This window comes from Sebastes fasciatus, chromosome 23 (assembly GCF_043250625.1).
Source record: "Sebastes fasciatus isolate fSebFas1 chromosome 23, fSebFas1.pri, whole genome shotgun sequence".
Classification (NCBI taxonomy): Eukaryota; Metazoa; Chordata; class Actinopteri; order Perciformes; family Sebastidae; genus Sebastes; species Sebastes fasciatus.
Window position 1 is genome coordinate 5,111,299 of NC_133817.1, and position 18,701 is coordinate 5,129,999.

The 18,701-nt window shown below is 37.9% G+C and overlaps 3 protein-coding genes across 4 annotated transcripts in view; 1 reads left to right on the forward strand and 2 right to left on the reverse strand.

Annotated features, from left to right (window-relative positions):
* camk1da (calcium/calmodulin-dependent protein kinase 1Da) overlaps positions 1-651 on the reverse strand; it is a 56,232-nt gene extending 55,581 nt beyond the window's left edge. The window contains exon 1 of the mRNA XM_074624975.1: positions 297-651. Coding sequence (XP_074481076.1) covers positions 297-397 — 101 coding nt within the window. The 5' untranslated portion in view covers positions 398-651. The remainder of the gene's footprint in view (positions 1-296) is intronic.
* Positions 1-18,252, forward strand: part of nudt5 (nudix (nucleoside diphosphate linked moiety X)-type motif 5) — a 102,317-nt gene extending 84,065 nt beyond the window's left edge. The window contains exons 1-9 of one of the 2 annotated variants that reach the window (XM_074626190.1): positions 14,479-14,647; positions 15,607-15,674; positions 15,766-15,818; positions 15,903-16,010; positions 16,096-16,191; positions 16,382-16,483; positions 16,771-16,779; positions 17,441-17,494; positions 17,584-18,252. In XM_074626190.1, the coding sequence (XP_074482291.1) occupies positions 14,588-14,647; positions 15,607-15,674; positions 15,766-15,818; positions 15,903-16,010; positions 16,096-16,191; positions 16,382-16,483; positions 16,771-16,779; positions 17,441-17,494; positions 17,584-17,693 (660 nt within the window). In that variant the 5' untranslated portion in view covers positions 14,479-14,587 and the 3' untranslated portion in view covers positions 17,694-18,252. Of the gene's footprint in view, positions 1-14,478; positions 14,648-15,606; positions 15,675-15,765; positions 15,819-15,902; positions 16,011-16,095; positions 16,192-16,381; positions 16,654-16,770; positions 16,780-17,440; positions 17,495-17,583 lie in introns of those variants that run through there. The other variant, XM_074626189.1, reaches the window with a different exon arrangement.
* Positions 4,907-12,847, reverse strand: cdc123 (cell division cycle 123 homolog (S. cerevisiae)). Its single transcript, XM_074625339.1, has 13 exons — positions 12,688-12,847; positions 11,086-11,157; positions 10,740-10,803; positions 10,451-10,483; positions 10,100-10,195; positions 9,613-9,719; positions 9,067-9,118; positions 8,142-8,217; positions 7,228-7,350; positions 6,898-6,926; positions 6,404-6,508; positions 6,077-6,214; positions 4,907-5,558 (listed from the first exon to the last, which is right to left on the reverse strand). The coding sequence occupies exons 1-13, from the start codon at positions 12,759-12,761 to the stop codon at positions 5,496-5,498; spliced, it is 1,032 nt and encodes a 343-aa protein (XP_074481440.1). The 5' UTR covers positions 12,762-12,847; the 3' UTR covers positions 4,907-5,495.
* Positions 18,253-18,701: the final 449 nt, after the last annotated feature.

Here is an 18,701-nt window from a genome sequence, read left to right on the forward strand (position 1 = left end):
GAATAATAGTGGTAATATTTACTGTAATATCATTAAAGGTATTCTGAGGTGACTGAATAATAGTGGTAATATTTACTGTAATATCATTAAAGGTATTCTGAATAATAGTGGTAATATATTACTGTAATATATCATATAAAGGTGTTCTGAGGTGACTGAATAATAGTGGTAATATTACTGTAATACCATATAAAGGTATTCTGAATACTAGAGGTAATATTACTATTAATAGTGGTAATATATTTACTGTAATAATCATTAAAGGTATTCTCAGGTGAAGTTATAAGTCAACTCACGTGCCGAGCACTTCTTTAAAATCAAAGGACTTCTTGATGTCGTCGACTTGTTTCTTCCAGGTCTCTCCTCTGATGCCGGTGTCTCCGTTCTCCCGAGCCATGACTGCTGCTGCTGCTGCTTCACCGGCCCAGAGACACACCGACCGACACCGACCGACCGACACCGACACTGGGCTGCAGGCTGCAGGAGGAGGATGTTAGGAGCTGGGTGTTCAGAGAGAGGAGAGGTGGAGAGAGAGTCCTGTTGGTCTGTCTCTGTCTGTCTCTGTGTGCTGCTTCCTCTGCAGCAGGACCATGTGAGTCCTCCTGCAGGTTACTGTATCCCTGCTGCTGCTGCTGCTGCTGCTGCCTCCTCCTCTTCTCTCCTCCTCCTCCTCCTCCTCCTCTAGGGGACAGCTCTGTCAAGGTCACCAGGTGATAACAACACTTCCTGTCAGCGCCTTCAAAATAAAAGACTGTTTGTTTACATTATGGAGGAGCATTTTAAGAAATTCGATATTATTTGTATTTGTTGTTAAGATGTTTTACTATTGTTATTATTATTATTATTATTATTATTATTACCAACAATAGTATTCGTAATAATAATAATAATAATACGAATAAGAAATATAAATATTATTATTATTAGAAAGTAGCCTCAACTATTAGTTTACATGCAGTGAATATGATTTAAAATATACATATAATTAAAAAAAGGGAAAAAAAACAACAACAAATAAAAACATTATAACATAATAATTAAAAAACATTATAAATGTTTCAGGTTTGACAGTCAGTGGCCACACACACATATATATATATATATATTAAAAAAAGGGGGGGGGGGGGGGGATAAAAACATAAATCATAATAATTAAAAAAAACATTAAACATGTTTTAAGTTTGAGAGCCAGTGGCCATAGACCAAACGATTTGTAGGATTTTTGTTTGTAGTGGTTTAGGAAGTTATAGTATATAAACAAATATATTTATATACTATATATTTATAATATTTTTTTAAATAAATTATCATTTTCTACTGTTGTGCTTTTATTTTGAAGGCAGTACCCTCCAGTTTCCTGTATGACGCTGGTTACGTACCTCTAGCTTGACCTTGGACCTGCTGCAACTGTCTAAACGTCGTTAATTGCTGCGCTGTCGGCACTTTCAGGGTCTCCTCTTCTCCACAACAACAATTATATGCATTAAAAAAAAAATCTTAATTTTCTCTTGTTAACTCCCTAAACTGCAGAACTATAATCACCCTTAAACCCTTAAAGCTTTGTTGTTGTTGTGGCTGTGCAGGTTGTTAATGTCAATAAAGAGAGCTGATGGGATGCTACTGCATCATGCATCCTGTCACACACACAGAGAGAGAGAGGTGTGTGTGTGTCTGGACGTTGCACAGCAGTAAATTCGCAATGCACCAACTTGCTGACAACAACCATCATGCACCATTTGGGATCCCCAAAAGGCGTCTGCATGGCTCAGCACAGCACAGCCATAACACCTGGATTACAAGAGGTGTCAGTTTGCAGAGGAGCACTGATCCCCTGGACTCTGACAGCTGCAGCTGCAGGGGTCAGTTCAGGCCGGGTTACTGCTCACAACACACACACACACACACACACACACACACAGAGACACACAGACACGCACACACACACACACACAGACTGACTGGACTGTGTTATTGCATGTGTGTTTGTAGGGAGACACAGACAGAGAGGGAGGGAGAGGGAGGGACAATGTGTTGCAGCCTCAGCTGCTGCTCATGAGTATTCCGGCTGCAAACTACTGCAGCTCTTCCTCAGCAGCAGCAGCAGCAACCACCAAGGAAAACTCCTCTCCTCTTCCTCCCACTCATCCTCATCCTTTACTCCAAGTCAGCAGATCTGACCTCCCCCCTGATGAAAGATGATTACCCAGCTGCAGAGGGAGGAGGAGGAAGAGGAAGGGGACGGGTAAGAAGGGGAGGAGGAGGAAGAGGAGGAGGAGGGGTAAGAGGATGAGGAGGAAGAGGAAGAGGAGGAGGAAGAGGAAGAGGAGGAGGAGGGCATCATCAGAGAGATGGTTAAAAAGAGGCTGAAGGTCAAGGAAGATTAAGGCAGACTCCCTGTTTGCAGGAGGAGGAGGAGGAGGAGGAAAAGGAGGAAGAAGAGGAAGAGGAGGAGGAGGAGGAGGAAGAAGAGACGGAGGAGGAAGAAGAGCAGTAGGAGGAAGAGGAAGAGGAGGAAGAGGAAGAGGAGTAGGAGGACGGGGAAGAGGATGAGGTGGAAGAGGAGGAGGAGGAGGAAGATGATGAGGAAGAGGAAGAGGAGGAAGAGGAGGAGGAGGAGGAGGAAGAGGAAGAGGAGGCGGAGGAAGAGGAGGAGGAGGAGGGCATCATCAGAGAGATGGTTAAAAAGAGGCTGAAGGTCGAGGAAGATGAAGGCAGACTCTGTTTGCAGCTTAAACCCTGCCATGAATTTTTAGTCGTGCACACACACAGCAATAAGTGGAGCAAAAGAAGGACTACAAATATGTCAGCCCATTTCAATTAATGACTCAGTTGTCCTTTAAATACTCTGGGTATTGTCACTAATTTGATCACATTAGCTCCTCCAGGTCACAGACACAAACATAGGTCTTTTTTTACAGAAGACATTTTGACATGTCACAGTGAGAAAAAGCACAGGTGTGAATAATAAAATAGATGCTGGCTCAGTGTCACTCTGTCATGGCTTACTTACTGGGACACTTGACTAGAACAGAGCCATCATTAATGTTATTAGTAACACCTGAGCTTTCCTACTATGACATGTCAAAATGCCTGCTGTGAAAAAGGCTGATTAGATCCTTTCCTATTCATCCCAGCAGAGGAATAAATAATCTAACTGGTTGAATTAAAAAAGGACCTATTATGCTTATTTTCCCTTTTCCCTTAATTCCCTGTGGATTTTTTTATTTTTAAATTAGTGGAAATGAATAACTGTTTTATGTTTATATTTTCATTTTTATTTATCATTGTTTTAGGTCTAGGGTCGACGGAGTATTCGGGCCACATTGAGGAAAAAAAAAAAATCGGAGATTTAGTCGTAGTATTACGACTTTTTTCTCGTAATATTATGACTTAATTCTCGAAATCTCAGATTTGTTTTCCCTCAGTGTGGCCCTAATACTCCGTAGTACATTGTCTCTTTGGCCCTCACCAGATAATGATCTTATACTGCACTAGAACTTTAACTCTCGTGTGTTATATTCTATTTTAGCTTCTATCCTAGCTTTTATTTTTAGCTTGTTTTTTTATTTTCTAATCTTTAATGTTTTTATAACTATTTTAATTATGTCTTAATGTTCTTTTGCACTTTGTCGCAATGTTCTTGAATGTCTATGTAAAGCACTTTGAATTGCCCTGTTGTTGAAATGTGCTATACAAATAAAGCTGCCTTGCCTTGCCCTGCCTCACTGCATTAGACTTATATTTAATACTTTATACTGTATGTATACTTAGACTATAAACTGTGTTACCTTCATCACAATGACCAAATGTTTTGCAGCTCCAGACAGATTATTTTTTCTTTTCTTTGCCTCGGTCGGAATTAAGGAACTAATCACATCATGTACTGTGTTTAAAGGTGCTAAATGTGAGATTGGGATCATTTCTATTGCCTCTGCAAGGCTCTCAACATGGCGACGGCATTATCAGCTGTATTCGCCATATGAGAGCAGCGCAGGGCGGTGGCCGTGAGCTAGCCAGTGGGGCACGCTCATGTGCAGGAACATGCATTAAAGGGCACGCGTCGCCGGCCCGGCTATGTCAACACAGAGAGGAGAAGCTCTGATTACAACACACACAGAGGGACTTCATTCTCCGCTCAGGTAGACGTTACTCCTCTATATCTTTACATGGCAAATAGTAATTTGCTGCCATGTTAATGCTCTGCATATCAAATTTAGCACCTTTAATATTGTTTGTTGATTGCAGAATGGAGTTTATCATTGGCTAAGCTTTGTATTTTATTGATATATAACCCTGTGCGTGTACAGATACCGAAGCTCATCCTCCACCACCGCAGGTCAAACCAAGACACCTCCTCCTCCTCCTCCTCCAGGTCTGGCTGCTTCGCTTACAGCCAGATTTCATTTTATAAAATGATGATTAACGTGCAACAATCCACCACAATATGTACCCTGCACACTGTTTCCCATCCACAGCCTTTCACCCGGGGACCTGTAACTCTCATCACACCAGCTCTTTCCATCTCACTGTAATTGCTCTATCAATCCAGAGAAGGAAAAAAACACACCAAAATGAACTGCCCTGCCTCGTGCATGCACAGCTCATTTAGCTCCCGGCGTAATGAGAGAGCCGTTGCGTAAAAGCACAATCAATTTCTAATGTGCTAGTTTACAGCACCCACCAGACTGACAGCCGAGCCAATACACGACAAGAAGTTTAATGGTTGTTTTTTCGCAGCAACAGTCTACAGCGATGCATGATGGGGGGAAAAAAATGTGTCTCGAAAAGAGCGCCCGGAGCGGCTCGGAGCAATGAGTGTGTCAAAACTGCTCAGAGGGAAATTGGCAGGGAGAGATGGAGGAGCAGGGATGGCTGGGAGGAAGAAATTAAAGGTGACTCAGTGATGAACGGCTTTAGTGTTTAATAAAGAGGTCTCACAACACACATACAGTACAATGAAACGTGTGCGGACTAGTTCATTTTAAATCCAGAGATACTATTTAGCAACAAAGATACATAAACACTTATTTTTAAAATATAAAAGCAGGAATTCTTTACAGTGTTCGTGAATACATCCGCTTGCAGTTACACAATTTTTCCCCCCATAAAAAAATGAATCATTCCCCCTAAACTGAAATAAACAACACTGCTGAGACCTCCCTTTCCCGTCTCACCGAACCATTACGATCAGCAAGACGGCGCTCAGCAGCGTCAGAGGCTAACCCGACAGAAAATGAATCCTCAAAGAGCCGTTAACATGATCTGCTAATTTAACATGTTCCATTAGACTAACACACTAGAGAGAGAGAGCTATTCAAAGAAACCCCGGGTACACCGCGTACCGGTTCACAGAGGAGCGTGAGAGGAAACAGGCTGAAATGAATAAGAAGCTCAAACAGGACAAGAGGGTGAAGAGTCACTTCATGCAGAGAACATTATATGGAGGGGGCTGGTGACATCAGCAAGCCGCTCTTCAGGGTTTCGGATAAACTGTGTCACTGTGGAGTGTTCTCCTCCTCCTCTTCCTCCTCCTCAGAGTCTTCCTGTTGGCTTTTCTTCTGTAGAGAGGAGAAAGAACAGGAGAGGAGATATAAAACTTCAAGATTAGCTCTGTCAATAGATTAAAATAGCAATTGCAAATGAATCACACATTTTTTATCTGTTCAAAATGTACCTTAAAGGGAGATTTATCAAGTATTTAATCCTCTTATCAACATGGGAGTGGGCAAATATGCTGCTTTATGCAAATGTATGTATATATTTATTATTGGAAATCAATTAACAACACAACAGAATGACAAATATTGTCCAGAAACATGCTCAAATCATAACATGGCAAACTGCAGCCCAACAGGCAACAACAGCTGTCAGTGTGTCAGTGTGCTGACTTGACTATGACTTGCCCCAAACTGCATGTGATTATCATAAAGTGGGCATGTCTGTAAAGGGGAGACTCGTGGGTACCCATAGAACCCATTTTTTGTTAGCTTAGAATGAGTTCTTCATATCTACATAGAGAGTGAAGAAGACCTTCCTATCTGCTACCTATGAAAAAAGATATGCAACAACATCCTACCAGTTTGAGGAAGTCGATGAGTTTGTAGGCGTCTTCTCCGGTGGAGAGGTCCACGAAGTCCCGCGGGATCCTGTAGCTCAGACAGGGACTGGGCTGCACCGTCACCTCGCTGGTGGTGCAGCGAAACGCCGGGCCTTCCTGCACATACGGAGAAAAAAAACGCACAGCTACTGTAAAACTGCTTTGATTAATGTAAGCGGGGCTCAAGTTCAGCATTCCTACATAAGTCAAACACAGACACTTGTCATCTCATCTGAGCCTCCTGTCACGCTCCGAACAATGAAGTCTTTTTTTAATAGTAGGCGTGTGTGTGTGTGTCAGGCTGACCTGCTGCTGGGCGATTTCCCCGCCGGACGTCAGCTCCTCCCAGCTGAACAGCAGCGAGTCTGTAACCTCTCCGAACGGGTTCACGTCAATCAGCCACACTCTCCCCTGCAACACACACACACATACAGAAGTGTAACTCAGTTTGCAAGTGGCATTTTTAACTATGTATGCCTCCGCCAACCAGTCAAGTGTCAGTTTACATCCACGTCTGTCCACAATGTCATCACTTCATCATTTTATCCTGTTGGATATTTGTGTGAAATTGTCATAATTAGCGTATGAATTCTTAAGTTATGGCCATAAATGTGTTTTGTGAGCAGGATCCAAGTGGATGTTTGGGCCAAATTTGAAGAAATTCCCTCCAGGCGTTCCTGAGATATCGCATTCACAAGAACGGTGCGGACGGACAGACGCACTCACGTACAACTCAAAAACATAATCGCCAGCGCGGAGGCATGAAAACGTACTATATCAAAATTCATCAGTGTGCTTACCTGACTATCTCTGTAGACATCCAACACAACTGTAAAACAGAAAAAAAACATGTAAACAACTAACATATGCAGTCATTTAATGTGTACTTTATATAAACGTGTATCTGCTAGTTTCATAAAGACAAAGCAAAACATTTCAGAAACTTTTAATGCTTTCTGAAATTCAATTTTAGGTGAGAAATGACACATTTGAGCGATGTTTCCCTGCATTTTCTCCTGTCCCAATATCCCCGTTTACAACAGTAAATATTTAATGACTCTGTCTGAGGAGAGCTGAAGGAGGTGTGAAGCTTTCCACAAGAAAAAAATATAAAAGACGCTGATGCTCACAGTCTTCGTCCAGGAAGTTGTACTGGATGTGCTGGTTGAAGAATTCCTGGATGGCGTGACAGATCTGCTCCTCCTGCTTCAAGACGTGATGGTAATACTGAGTGTAGTCTCTCTGGGAGATAGCTGGGAACACACACACATGCACCATTAACAGAGCTCAAATTGAGTTTTATAATTGTTTCTAAATTAGCCTGCTGAGTGCAGCTCAAACATCATTATATCACTGTTACAATAGAGCTTTTTTTGTTTTTTTCAAACTAATTCCCATTTCAGACACATTCACATGAGTTCTGTAGGAACAACGCCCTCTTGCAGTTTTGTGCTGTAAAGCAATCCAGCATGTTTCCCTCCTGATCCAACTTGGAGGCTCACAATGTAAAATACAATAGAGATGTGATGGACAACAGTGGTGGAAGAAGTGCTCAGACGTTTTACTTAAGTAAAAGCAGCAATACATTGTAAAAATACTCTAAAGTACTGCATTCAACACGTCACTCAAGTACAAAAGTATTAGCATCAAAATGTACCTAAAGTACCAAAAGTAAAATTACTCATTACACAGAATAATGTGTATTTTATAATTGGATTATAATAGTGAAGCTTTAATCGGAATCGGAGGAATCAAAACTCCAGAGAGAGCAGCAGAGAGGAAGTAAAAAGCATTCTTGGGATGCATATTTTATCATCTTATCAGAATCAGATCATTTATAAGTACAATATTAACTTTTGAATTATAATGGAGTAGAAGTATAAAGTAGCATAAATACTGAAGTACAAGTAACTAAAAATTGAGGAAATGTACTTAGTTACATTCCATCATTGGTTAACAACAATCCCTACTAACTTGAAATTAATATTTTTCCAAATGTTCGGGGACAAAGCCCAGATGGAGAGTGTGAGTGGAGGGTTTTTACCGATCAGTTTGTTTTCTTTGACGAAGCAGCGAAACTCTCCACCAGGAATCAGCTCGCTCCACTTCCTCAGGACCAGCTGAGGACAGAAGACAACACAGCTGATAACATCCACAAGGGGTGAGAGTTTACACAGAGAGCAACATGGAGGAGGTGATCAAGTCCGACTAAGTTTAACAATTTTAATGACAAAAAGTATGTAACAGAATTTTCTTCAGAGAAAAAAAATGTGGAGTAAAATTAGTCTAAAACGACCACGATGTAATACACATTAGTGACCATTTTGAGACTAATTTCACTCAAAAAAATATTTCTTTCTTTCAAAAAAAACGAAATGCATGATGGGACTAGGGCTGCAAGATTATGGCCAAAATGATAATCACAATTATTTTTTGATGAATATTGAGATCACGATTATTCATCATGATTATTCACTGACTTTAGGGACAAAATATTTTTATTGCAATTTCGCATTTGAATAAACAGCACTGCTTTCACTTCCATGTTGTGCTACATTCCTGTACAAAATAATCTCTGCATCAAAATATAGATTGATCCTTATTCATGTACATCTCCTAGAAGCAAAAATTGTACCATAACTTTTTATCCAAAATAGAATCTACAGATCACTTAACTTTCATGTTGTGCTACTACATTAATCAGCAAACTAATTATTTACTAATTGCATCAAGATAAGACTTTAAATAAGGTTCTTCGTCACCTGAATTCAGTGCATTTTTCATTTCGCAGAGTTTTGAGCGGAGCACGCGATTTGAATGTCAATATCGCCGTCGATCATGTTCATTTAATTGTGGGAAGCCAAAATTGTGATCAGGATTAATATTCAATTAATTGTGCAGCCCTAGATGGGACACTGAATCTCATTTTAAAACACAAACTAATTACATTAATGTTTAGTTAAAAATACCTCATAGTTTATGACTGGATCCGGGGAGTCCTGGTCACTGCATACACGGAATCTGCACAAAGAAATGAATGACAGTTAACAGCTGTTAAACACATAAAAACTACAATATATGTTCTGTAGCATCGCGAGGTGTTTGGTGTTTATAATTTAAATTTTTCTTTTAACTATAATCCGATCAGTCACACTGCAAACAGCTTGGCTGCTGTGTTGCTCTCAGGAACTTCGAGAGAGAAGTTTTTAAAAGAGTCCAACAAACAAGCATATATCACGCTGCTTTCTCTCCTCACACGCACACACAGCTTCCCCGAGGCTTTGCGCTGCAGTAAATCACTCGCTGCACTAAATGTTTGCAATGCAGAGCGCAGAAGTGTGAGATATAAATCTACATCACAGCAATTTCTCCAGCTGACACTTGTGTTTTACTGCAGACTGAAATCAGCCCGCGTACACCAAACCTGCTTATTTATTTTTTTGTGGTATTGGTTGTCGTCTAAATGCAAACTACGTGTGTGTGCGTTGGATGTTTTGTTGCACGGCGAGGCTTACGGCTGCGTGAGGTCGTGGGTGATGAAGTCGGAACTTTTGAAGAGCAGAAATATGTCGCTGAGGCTGTCGCACTGCAGGGAGCTGTTCAGAGCAATCCAGTTAGCATCCTGAAAAGGAACACACAAGTTACGCCTCAATCCTTAAAGCTGGCAGTGGTGCAAGAAGCACTCCTTATATGTACAGGGCTTTTAGCCAACGAATAATTTAGTTATGCTAAAATAATAATAAAAATAACATAACTCATGTTGACTCACTTTTCTAAATAATTCACGACTCTGCTTACTTAAAATGAAGCAGGCAAACACATTTTTTTCACTTTTCTTAAAGGAATACACATAAAATAAATAAACATTTGTATCTTTTTGATGCACTTTACAAAGATTATTTTCCCACACACTTTAAATATTTATCGTTTATATGATGATTCATATAGCAGCAGGATAAAGAGACACTTCCTTTAAAGCAGCTGAGTGCAGTATTATTTTACCCGTGGAGCGCTCCAGTTGAGTTTAGGAAAGACGCGCCCACCCAGGGCGTTTATGGCCTCCAGCACTTTAGAGTGGAACTCTGGGAACTCAGGAGCCTGGCACACACACAAAGACACATCATCACATGGCAGTCAGAATTATTGCATTGTTAAATTATATGTATATGGGGTGATACACATGTCTGCCAAATGCAGATAGCAGTAATGCATCATAAAAGTGAAGAATACTTTAAGTGAGTCAAGTCATGTAAATGCAGATTCCAGACACTAAAACCTTTTTTTTATCAGGTGGGCAATGAATTCAACACACTTGTTGGGCACTGGGAATACAGAAACATTAAATGTACTTACAGTGACAGTGGTGGTTGTCTCATCATCTGACCACTAGAGGGAAGTAGAGAACAAGAAACCGGTATGGAGGGTAAACATTAACATTAAATACAGTTCTAATTGCTGCTGCTGTTGATGCTATAAGGCTGTGGCACCACGCAAACAAGTCATGTAACAATGGCAGAACAATAATGAAGATAATATCATGACATTGCTAGCTGATAAAAACCTCTGAAAACAGACTACAAAACTTCAAAACATTTGTGTGTTGATGCATTTAGACAAGTGGACAGAGTCTCTGTTCCCGTACCTGAATGTCTTCCTCTTCGTCCGAGTCGCTGTTGTTAGTGTGTGTCTGCTGTGTGTTGTGGTCACTGAAGGGGAAAAGAAACAATAAAAAGATGAGTACTGGTTAACAGAACAGATCTGAGGATCATAATGCATACATTTTACATGGACAAAATGTGGTTTGAAAGGAATTACTGCACAACAACAGGGTCAACTTGTAACATCAACTTGTCAGCTGCAAACAACCACACAGCATCTTTACATCAATGCTTCTCAAACACTAAAGAAGGAGCAGCAAGAAGGAGCAGCATTTTGGTATGGTGTTTTTTATAATTGTTGTGTTTGAGTGTGTGTCAGTGGCCTCTTACCTCCCAGAGACTACCAGTGTGCCATCGTCCAGTAAATAATCTATTACATTCTGAGGCAGTGGCAGAATCAGACTGGAATAAAGAATAACAAGAATACAACAACATATAAATACATGTAAATAAATAATAGAATACATGTAAATAAATATAATACATGTAAATAATATAATACATGTAAATAAATAATATAATACATGTAAATAAATAGAATACATGTAAATAATATAATACATTTAAATAAATACATGTAAATAAATAGAATACATGTAAGTAAATACATGTAAATAATAGAATAAAATGCATGCAAATAAATAGAATACATATAAATAAATACATGTAAATAAATAGATTTCATGAAAAATAAATACATGTAAATAAATACATGTAAATAAATAGAATACATGTAAGTAAATACATGCAAATAATAGAATAGAAAACATGTAAATAAATACATGTAAATAATAGAATAGAAAACATGTAAATAAATACATGTAAATAAATAGAATACATGTAAATAAATACATGCAAATAATAGAATAGAATACATGTAAATAAATACATGTAAATAAATAGAATACATGTAAATAAATACATGCAAATAATAGAATAGAAAACATGTAAATAAATACATGTAAATAATAGAATAGAAAACATGTAAATAAATACATGTAAATAAATAGAATACATGTAAGTAAATACATGCAAATAATAGAATAGAAAACATGTAAATAAATACATGTAAATAATAGAATAGAAAACATGTAAATAAATACATGTAAATAAATAGAATACATGTAAATAAATACATGCAAATAATAGAATAGAATACATGTAAATAAATAGAATACATGTAAATAATAGAATAGGATACATGTAAATAAATACATGCAAATAATAGAATAAAAAACATGTAAATAAATACATGTAAATAATAGAATAGATTAAATGTAAATAAATAAATACATGTAAATAATATAATAGGATACATGTAAATAAATAGAATACATGTAAATAAACACATGTAAATAATAGAATAAATAACATATTAATACATGTAAATAATAAATAATACAACATATTAAAACATGTAAATAATAGAATAGACAACAGACAGAGGTGAGAGGAAGAGTGAAACTAATATTAAACACAGTTATTTAGTAATAAACATGATAAACATGGTAAACATAATAAACATAATAAACATAATAAACATGATAAACATGGTAAACATAATAAACATGATAAACATGGTAAACATAATAAACATGATAAACATAATAAACATAATAAACATGATAAACATGGTAAACATAATAAACATAATAAACATGATAAACATAATAAACATAATAAACATAATAAACATAATAAACATGATAAACATAATAAACATAATAAACATAATAAACATGATAAACATGATAAACATAATAAACATAATAAACATGATAAACATGATAAACATGAAGATAGGAGAGAGAGATGAGAGATGGCAGCAGCTGGTTCTCTGCTTCTCTCTGCTGCTGGACAACTGGACAACGTTTCACAGCATCAACAGCGACATTAAGTCCTCGTATTCCTCTACAAACAGCAGCTGTTTACCTTTTAATGGTGTGTTTCTTAAATCTGGGAAACCAAACAGAGAACTGACAGTTGACGACGTGCTCCTTCTTCATGCTGCAATATCCGGTTAATGAGAAAAAGAGTCCCTCACTCAATATCTTCCGAAGCCGTTATACATTTTTGGAAAATGTCGGTTCTCATTTAACGTTTTGACATTTTGAGGCAATATTACTCTCTATTTACACTTTTATGAATTTATTTTAATATATTAAAGTCAAACATTCAACGCTTTATTGCTGTAATTATATAATATATTTGTGTTTACAGAGGGGGGGAAGCCTTTTTGAGGTGCACAAGCGGGCTGTAACATCCGGTAATGGAAAAGAGTCCGTCAGTGAATATCTTCCGCAGTTGTGATATTTTTGGAAAATGTCGGTTTTCATTTAACGTTTTGACATTTTGAGGCGATATTACTCTCTATTTACACTGTTATGAATTTATTTTAATATATTAAAGTCCAACATTTAACGCTTTATTGCTATATTTATATAATAAATTAGTGTTTACAGAGGGGGGGATGCCTTTAAGAGGTACACAAGTGGGCGTGGTCACGTAAAGACCGCTGATTTGTAACATAGACATAGATCGTTTATTAAAGTGATGAATCACTACATTCTTAAAAAAGAAGAACTGAACATATATGATGATGACCTTTAGAGCTACTATGGAAGAGTGCAGTTTTATTATTTATTTATTTATGCATTTCTTTTTTGTTCCTTGAATTATTTTCTACCCTCTTTTATTTTTGTTATTATATTTCTTTTTTATAATTTAAGTTATTTTTCCTATCCAATTGTGCCTTGTATGTTAGACGTATTGAGTTTAGATTACAATGCCTTAATGTTTGTAAATTCATTTCCTTCAATAAAAAATAAATAAAAATACTTTAAAAAAAACTGTAACGTAAATCTCCATTCTCACAGTTCACGAACCTATGTTTTCAAATGTGACATAATTAATCTCGCTACGTAATAAATATGCATAATCAATAAGACAGGAGCCAGTATCTTTGGATATACAACTTTTTTTTTGCTGTCAACTCACCATATTTATTAATTTATTGTAAATTATTAGAAACTCTTGCATTTTCTTGCATTAATTAATTTATTACTGTTTATTTATTGGTTATTTAATATTTTATTCTGTATTAGTCTATCTTCCTATTTTTTCTGTAAAGAATAATGCTAATTTGTGGATATTGGATTTTGTATAGGAAGATTTTTATAAGAATAATGTATGCATGGTCGGATGCTGTGTATTGTATATATGTCTATATATATATATATATGTATATGTGGTATGCAGTGTGCGCATGTAGTGCAATGTGCGGTGTATGTATATGTATACAAATTTCCCCACTGCGGGACTAATAAAGGAATATCTGATCTTATCTTAATAGTTTTTCACCTCGTTTCACATCACTTAAAGGATAAAACTACAAGCGGTACCCGGAAGTGATGACCGAGTGAGTCCTCTCTGCTTTTCTAACCTATCTCTTCTTGTACTACCACGGTTGGGAGTTCACGTGAGTTCAGTTTAGTTAGTTTGTTCATTTTTAGATGCTTTTATATAGTTTAAAAACACTCTAACTGTGAGCCCTGGTAGCATTACTAAGTGTAAAACAACTAGCTGGCGTTAAATGAGCAAAAACATGAATATAAAGAGCCAAAAGTGGTTGAATATAAGGTTATTAACTTGGGGAGGTGACTGACTGCAGCAGCTAATTGAGCAACTCATGATCAGAGAGTCCAGTCAGACAGTAAATGTTGGTTATAACTCTGCTGTTTTGTGTTTTTCAGCTGGGTTTTTTTATGCCATTTTGCATTAAAGCTTCCTGACTCCTGATTCCTCCATTTTCAGCTGTGCAGAAATTGAAAAAATGAGCAACTCAGAGGAACCCAAAGTGACCAAAGTGACTCCTCACATAGTGAAGGAAGAGGCAAGTTAACCCTTAACATGCTGCACATGAACTCTGACTGAAAACTGTATTGTACACTTTGACAGTTATATAAACTGGGGAAAAAAAGTTTGGAAACTTGTGTTTGGTGGATTATTTCTCTGTTGTTACAATGCTAATGGTCATTGTATTTTACATTGTTGGAAAGCCTGTTTATTTACTTTCACGATGATGTCCAACTTGTAAGGATCATGCATTTGTGGGATGAGCAGCACAGCTGATTATGTGGGTAGCGCCCACATTGTATTCTCCTGTTGGTATTGGTATGCATAATCAGCTGTGCTGCTCACGTATATATAACGTTAATGTTCAGTTTTGTTATGACCTCTCTTTGTTTACCGGCTAAATATGATGCTTTAACTTAACCTATCAGTGAGTAAAAAGGTTAAAGAGGACCTATTATGCTTTATGCTTTTCTCCTTTAGTGTGTTATATAGTTTTATTTGTGCATTTAAAAGGTCTGCAAAGTTACAAAGTCCACGCCAAAGGGAGTTACTCTGCCCTACAGAAACTCTGCTCCTGAACTGCCTGAAACACCTCGCTTGAAATCCCGCCTTTTCTTCCGTAACGTGGTGATGTCACCAAGTAACACATTTGCAGCGGCAAAGAGTATAGAAGCAAAGAGACAAAACTCTGGTGTGCTGCTGCCATTTTGGACTGAAAACGCTTATTATATTTAGAAATTACACCAAACTGGCCCTTAGATTTATCTTTTTTAACATTATCACATCAAATTATTGTATTTGATACCCTTTTCAGTATACCACATGCACATCCCTGTAAGATAGTTTCCACTGTTGGTAGTTGAGTAAGATTACTAGAGTAGATCACATTGTAATTTTAGTTTCTTTACCGAGCTGTAAAGTATTGAGATTACAGAGCAGCATGTTGGCGCTATCCAGATCATCTTAGCTCAGTGTGCTAACATCTCCGTGTTGCAGCTCATGGCGGCAGGAAAATGGGTGAAGCTGGAGAAGACGACGTACGTGGACCGCGCTGGAACCACCAGGTACCGTTTTGCCTTTGACTTGACACCCCTTCACAATCATTCAACGTTTCCTGCTTAAGGTTTCACCCCCTTTCCTGTTTTCACCCACCAGAACCTGGGAGAGCGTGAAAAGGACAACGAGGCAAACCAACACAGAAGCAGACGGTGAGTCAGTCGAGCTTTGCATTGACAGTCGGGTCAGAAATGTGTGTGTGTTGCAGGCTTTAATTAATACACTTTTTGCCGCAGGTGTTGGAATCATCGCCCTGCTGAAGCGGACGCTCCATAAAGACTGCGTGGTGATGGTGAAGCAGTTCCGTCCTCCGATGGGATGCTGCACTCTGGAGTTTCCTGCAGGTCAGGAGGTTCTCCATGATTAGAAAAAAAAATTCTTCAATTTGATATCCAACTATTGATGCCATATCTGTGTTTCTTGTCTCAGGGTTGATTGACGAGGGGGAAAGTGCAGAGGCCGCTGCGCTGAGGGAGCTAAAAGAAGAAACCGGCTACAAAGGGGAAGTAGTAGGAGTCACTCCAGGTATCCTCACACACATAGACGTGATTGCATTAGCTGCCTCTCTTGGCTGTATCTTATCTGCTGTGTGTTTGTGTGGGGGGGAGGTTCAGGGGGTCAGCGGTGTGAAGTGAAAAGAAGTTCCATGCTCCTTTTTTATTTTAGGAACATACAATGCAAGCACAGTAGTAATGTTATTGTTTTGTTGTCGCAGTGACCTGTCTGGACCCCGGCCTTTCTAACTGCACCACCCAGATGGTCATGGTCAACATCAACGGAGACGAAGGGGAGAACATCAACCCAACGCAACAGCTCGGTGAGAAGACGGGATTCATTCACTCACCCCTTCTCACTTGTCTAATTAAACATTTACTCCTTTTATTCTTTTACCTCTTTTATACACGTAGCAAATCATTTATTTGTTCGCTCCAGGTTGAAAAATACTGAAGTTAGCCTATAAGAGAAGATCTCGCCATCATCAATTTTCTCATACTTAGAATGTTCTCTTGAGTACGAACGAAACTCAAGAACTAAACCGAAAACTTACAGAAAAAAGTAGTTTGTCTGTTGAATAATCTTTTGTTCTCTTTTGTTCTTCCACAGGTGATGGAGGTGAGTTATGTTCCTTTATTCTATCTGAAATAATTAGGGCTGTCAAAGTTAACGCGATAATAACGCGTTTACGCAAATTCGCTTTAACGTCACTAATTTCTTTAATGCAACTTGCGATTTTTAGGTTGTAGCTCAGTTTTAAAGCTAGAGTTACGCTAAATTTTGGCCTCTGACCTCAAGATATGTGAATGAAAATGGGTTCTATGGGTACCCACGAGTCTCCCCCTTACAGACATGCCCACTTTATGATAATCACATGCAGTTTTGGGGCAAGTCATAGTCAAGTCAGCACACTGACACACTGACAGCTGTAGATGCCTGTTGGGCTGCAGTTTGCCATGTTATGATTTGAGCATATTTGTTTATGCTAAATGCAGTACCTGTGAGGGTTTCTGGACAATATCTGTCATTGTTTTGTGTTGTTAATTGATTTACAATAATAAATATTTACATACATTTACATAAAGCAGCATATTTGCCCACTCCCATGTTGAAAAGAGTATTAAATACTTGACAAATCTCCCTTTAAGGTACATTTTAAACAGATAAAAAATGTGCGCTTAATTTGCGATTAAATATTTGAATGGATTGACAGCCCTAGAAATAATCATTTTCTCTCATAAAGCACATCATCACACAATCCTTTATCCTCTCTTTGCAGAATTTGTCGACGTCATTCTTTTACCTCTTGATGAATTCCAGTTGAAAATAGATGGTGAGGCTTCAACTTTTTCAGAGTGATGAGTTATTGTGATTATTATGATGCGAACACACTAAGTAATACTTGCTTGTTTTATCCGGCAGATCTGATGAAGAAAGAAAAAATCGTGGTGGACGCCAAAGTGTACATCTTTGCCATGGGGATGGTTCAGGCCTTCTTCAAGCCGAGGGAGCTCCCCGTCCTGAAGCAGTGAAGGACGAGAATGAGAGAAGAAGAAGAAAAATAATTTCCTGTTACACCGGGCTCCTACACAGGACTGGAAAATCTGTATTGAAAATGAAAAATTCTAATAAGAAATTGTATAAAAAAGTTGTTGTTGCATCGTGGTGTTAGACACCGTGCAACCTCATATTTTAATATTTTTTTCTATGACGTATAATGACCATCTATAGAGCAATGTGGAAGACGTGTGTGTCAATCATACTGAACACACACACACACAAAAAGTCTTGGAAAAAGTCTTGGATTTAGAAACCTACGAAGGAGCCCTGTTAACGCTACATATACTGGAGCACTTTGTGTTTCCAGTACGGAGGTAATACCACACACCTCGAGGCCTGAAACATACTCTGGTGGGGTTAACTGTTTGTGCACTAACACAGAATATGTTTCAGCCTTTAGTCTCGATAAATACCTGTTGCCTTTACTTGATAAATAATCATTTCCAGGTGTTTTTTTAAGAGATTACATGTAGTTTGATGAGATGCATTTTGTTGTAATTTTTTAGTTGGTGATTGTAAAACATTCCTAACATTCTGTTTCGTTGACTTAAAAACACTTTTCCTGCTAAAAAAACTGCTATTGCTGAAATATGATGCCTCATTTAGTTTGCTGCGTTCTTCTTTTTCTCGAGGATAACATTAAGCAAGCTCACGTCCTCCTTCTGGATTTTCACCGCATGCATCCTGAGAACAAAAGAAAATAACTTTAGAGAAAGTAGACGAGCCATTAGTTACAACATAGCTCGTAACATATAGTATTTAGTTCATATATTAACAACAGTGTTACAATATGAGGGAGATTTTTCTCTACCCCACTGTAATGTACGACAGAGATAATGTCATGTTAAAGGCAGTAACTGATGAATAGGAAATAATTCATGCTGTGCCTTCAACTTCGTTATGGTGCAATTAACTGGATATCGATGTTGTACTTAATTAACTAGGACTTACTGACCAAAAAGAATGAATAAATGTGATAA

What these genes read in the sequence shown, in the direction of transcription:
- cdc123 (XM_074625339.1), bottom strand. Translation starts at nt 12,761, where the DNA reads ATGAAGAAGGAGCACGTCGTCAACTGTCAGTTCTCTGTTTGGTTTCCC. An exon ending in ACGAAGAGGAAGACATTCAG is followed by an intron (nt 10,484 to 10,739) that starts GTACGGGAACAG and finishes ACTTCCCTCTAG; the next exon opens with TGGTCAGATGATGAGACAAC. An exon ending in ATGTCTACAGAGATAGTCAG is followed by an intron (nt 6,509 to 6,897) that starts GTAAGCACACTG and finishes TGTGTGTTGCAG; the next exon opens with GGGAGAGTGTGGCTGATTGA.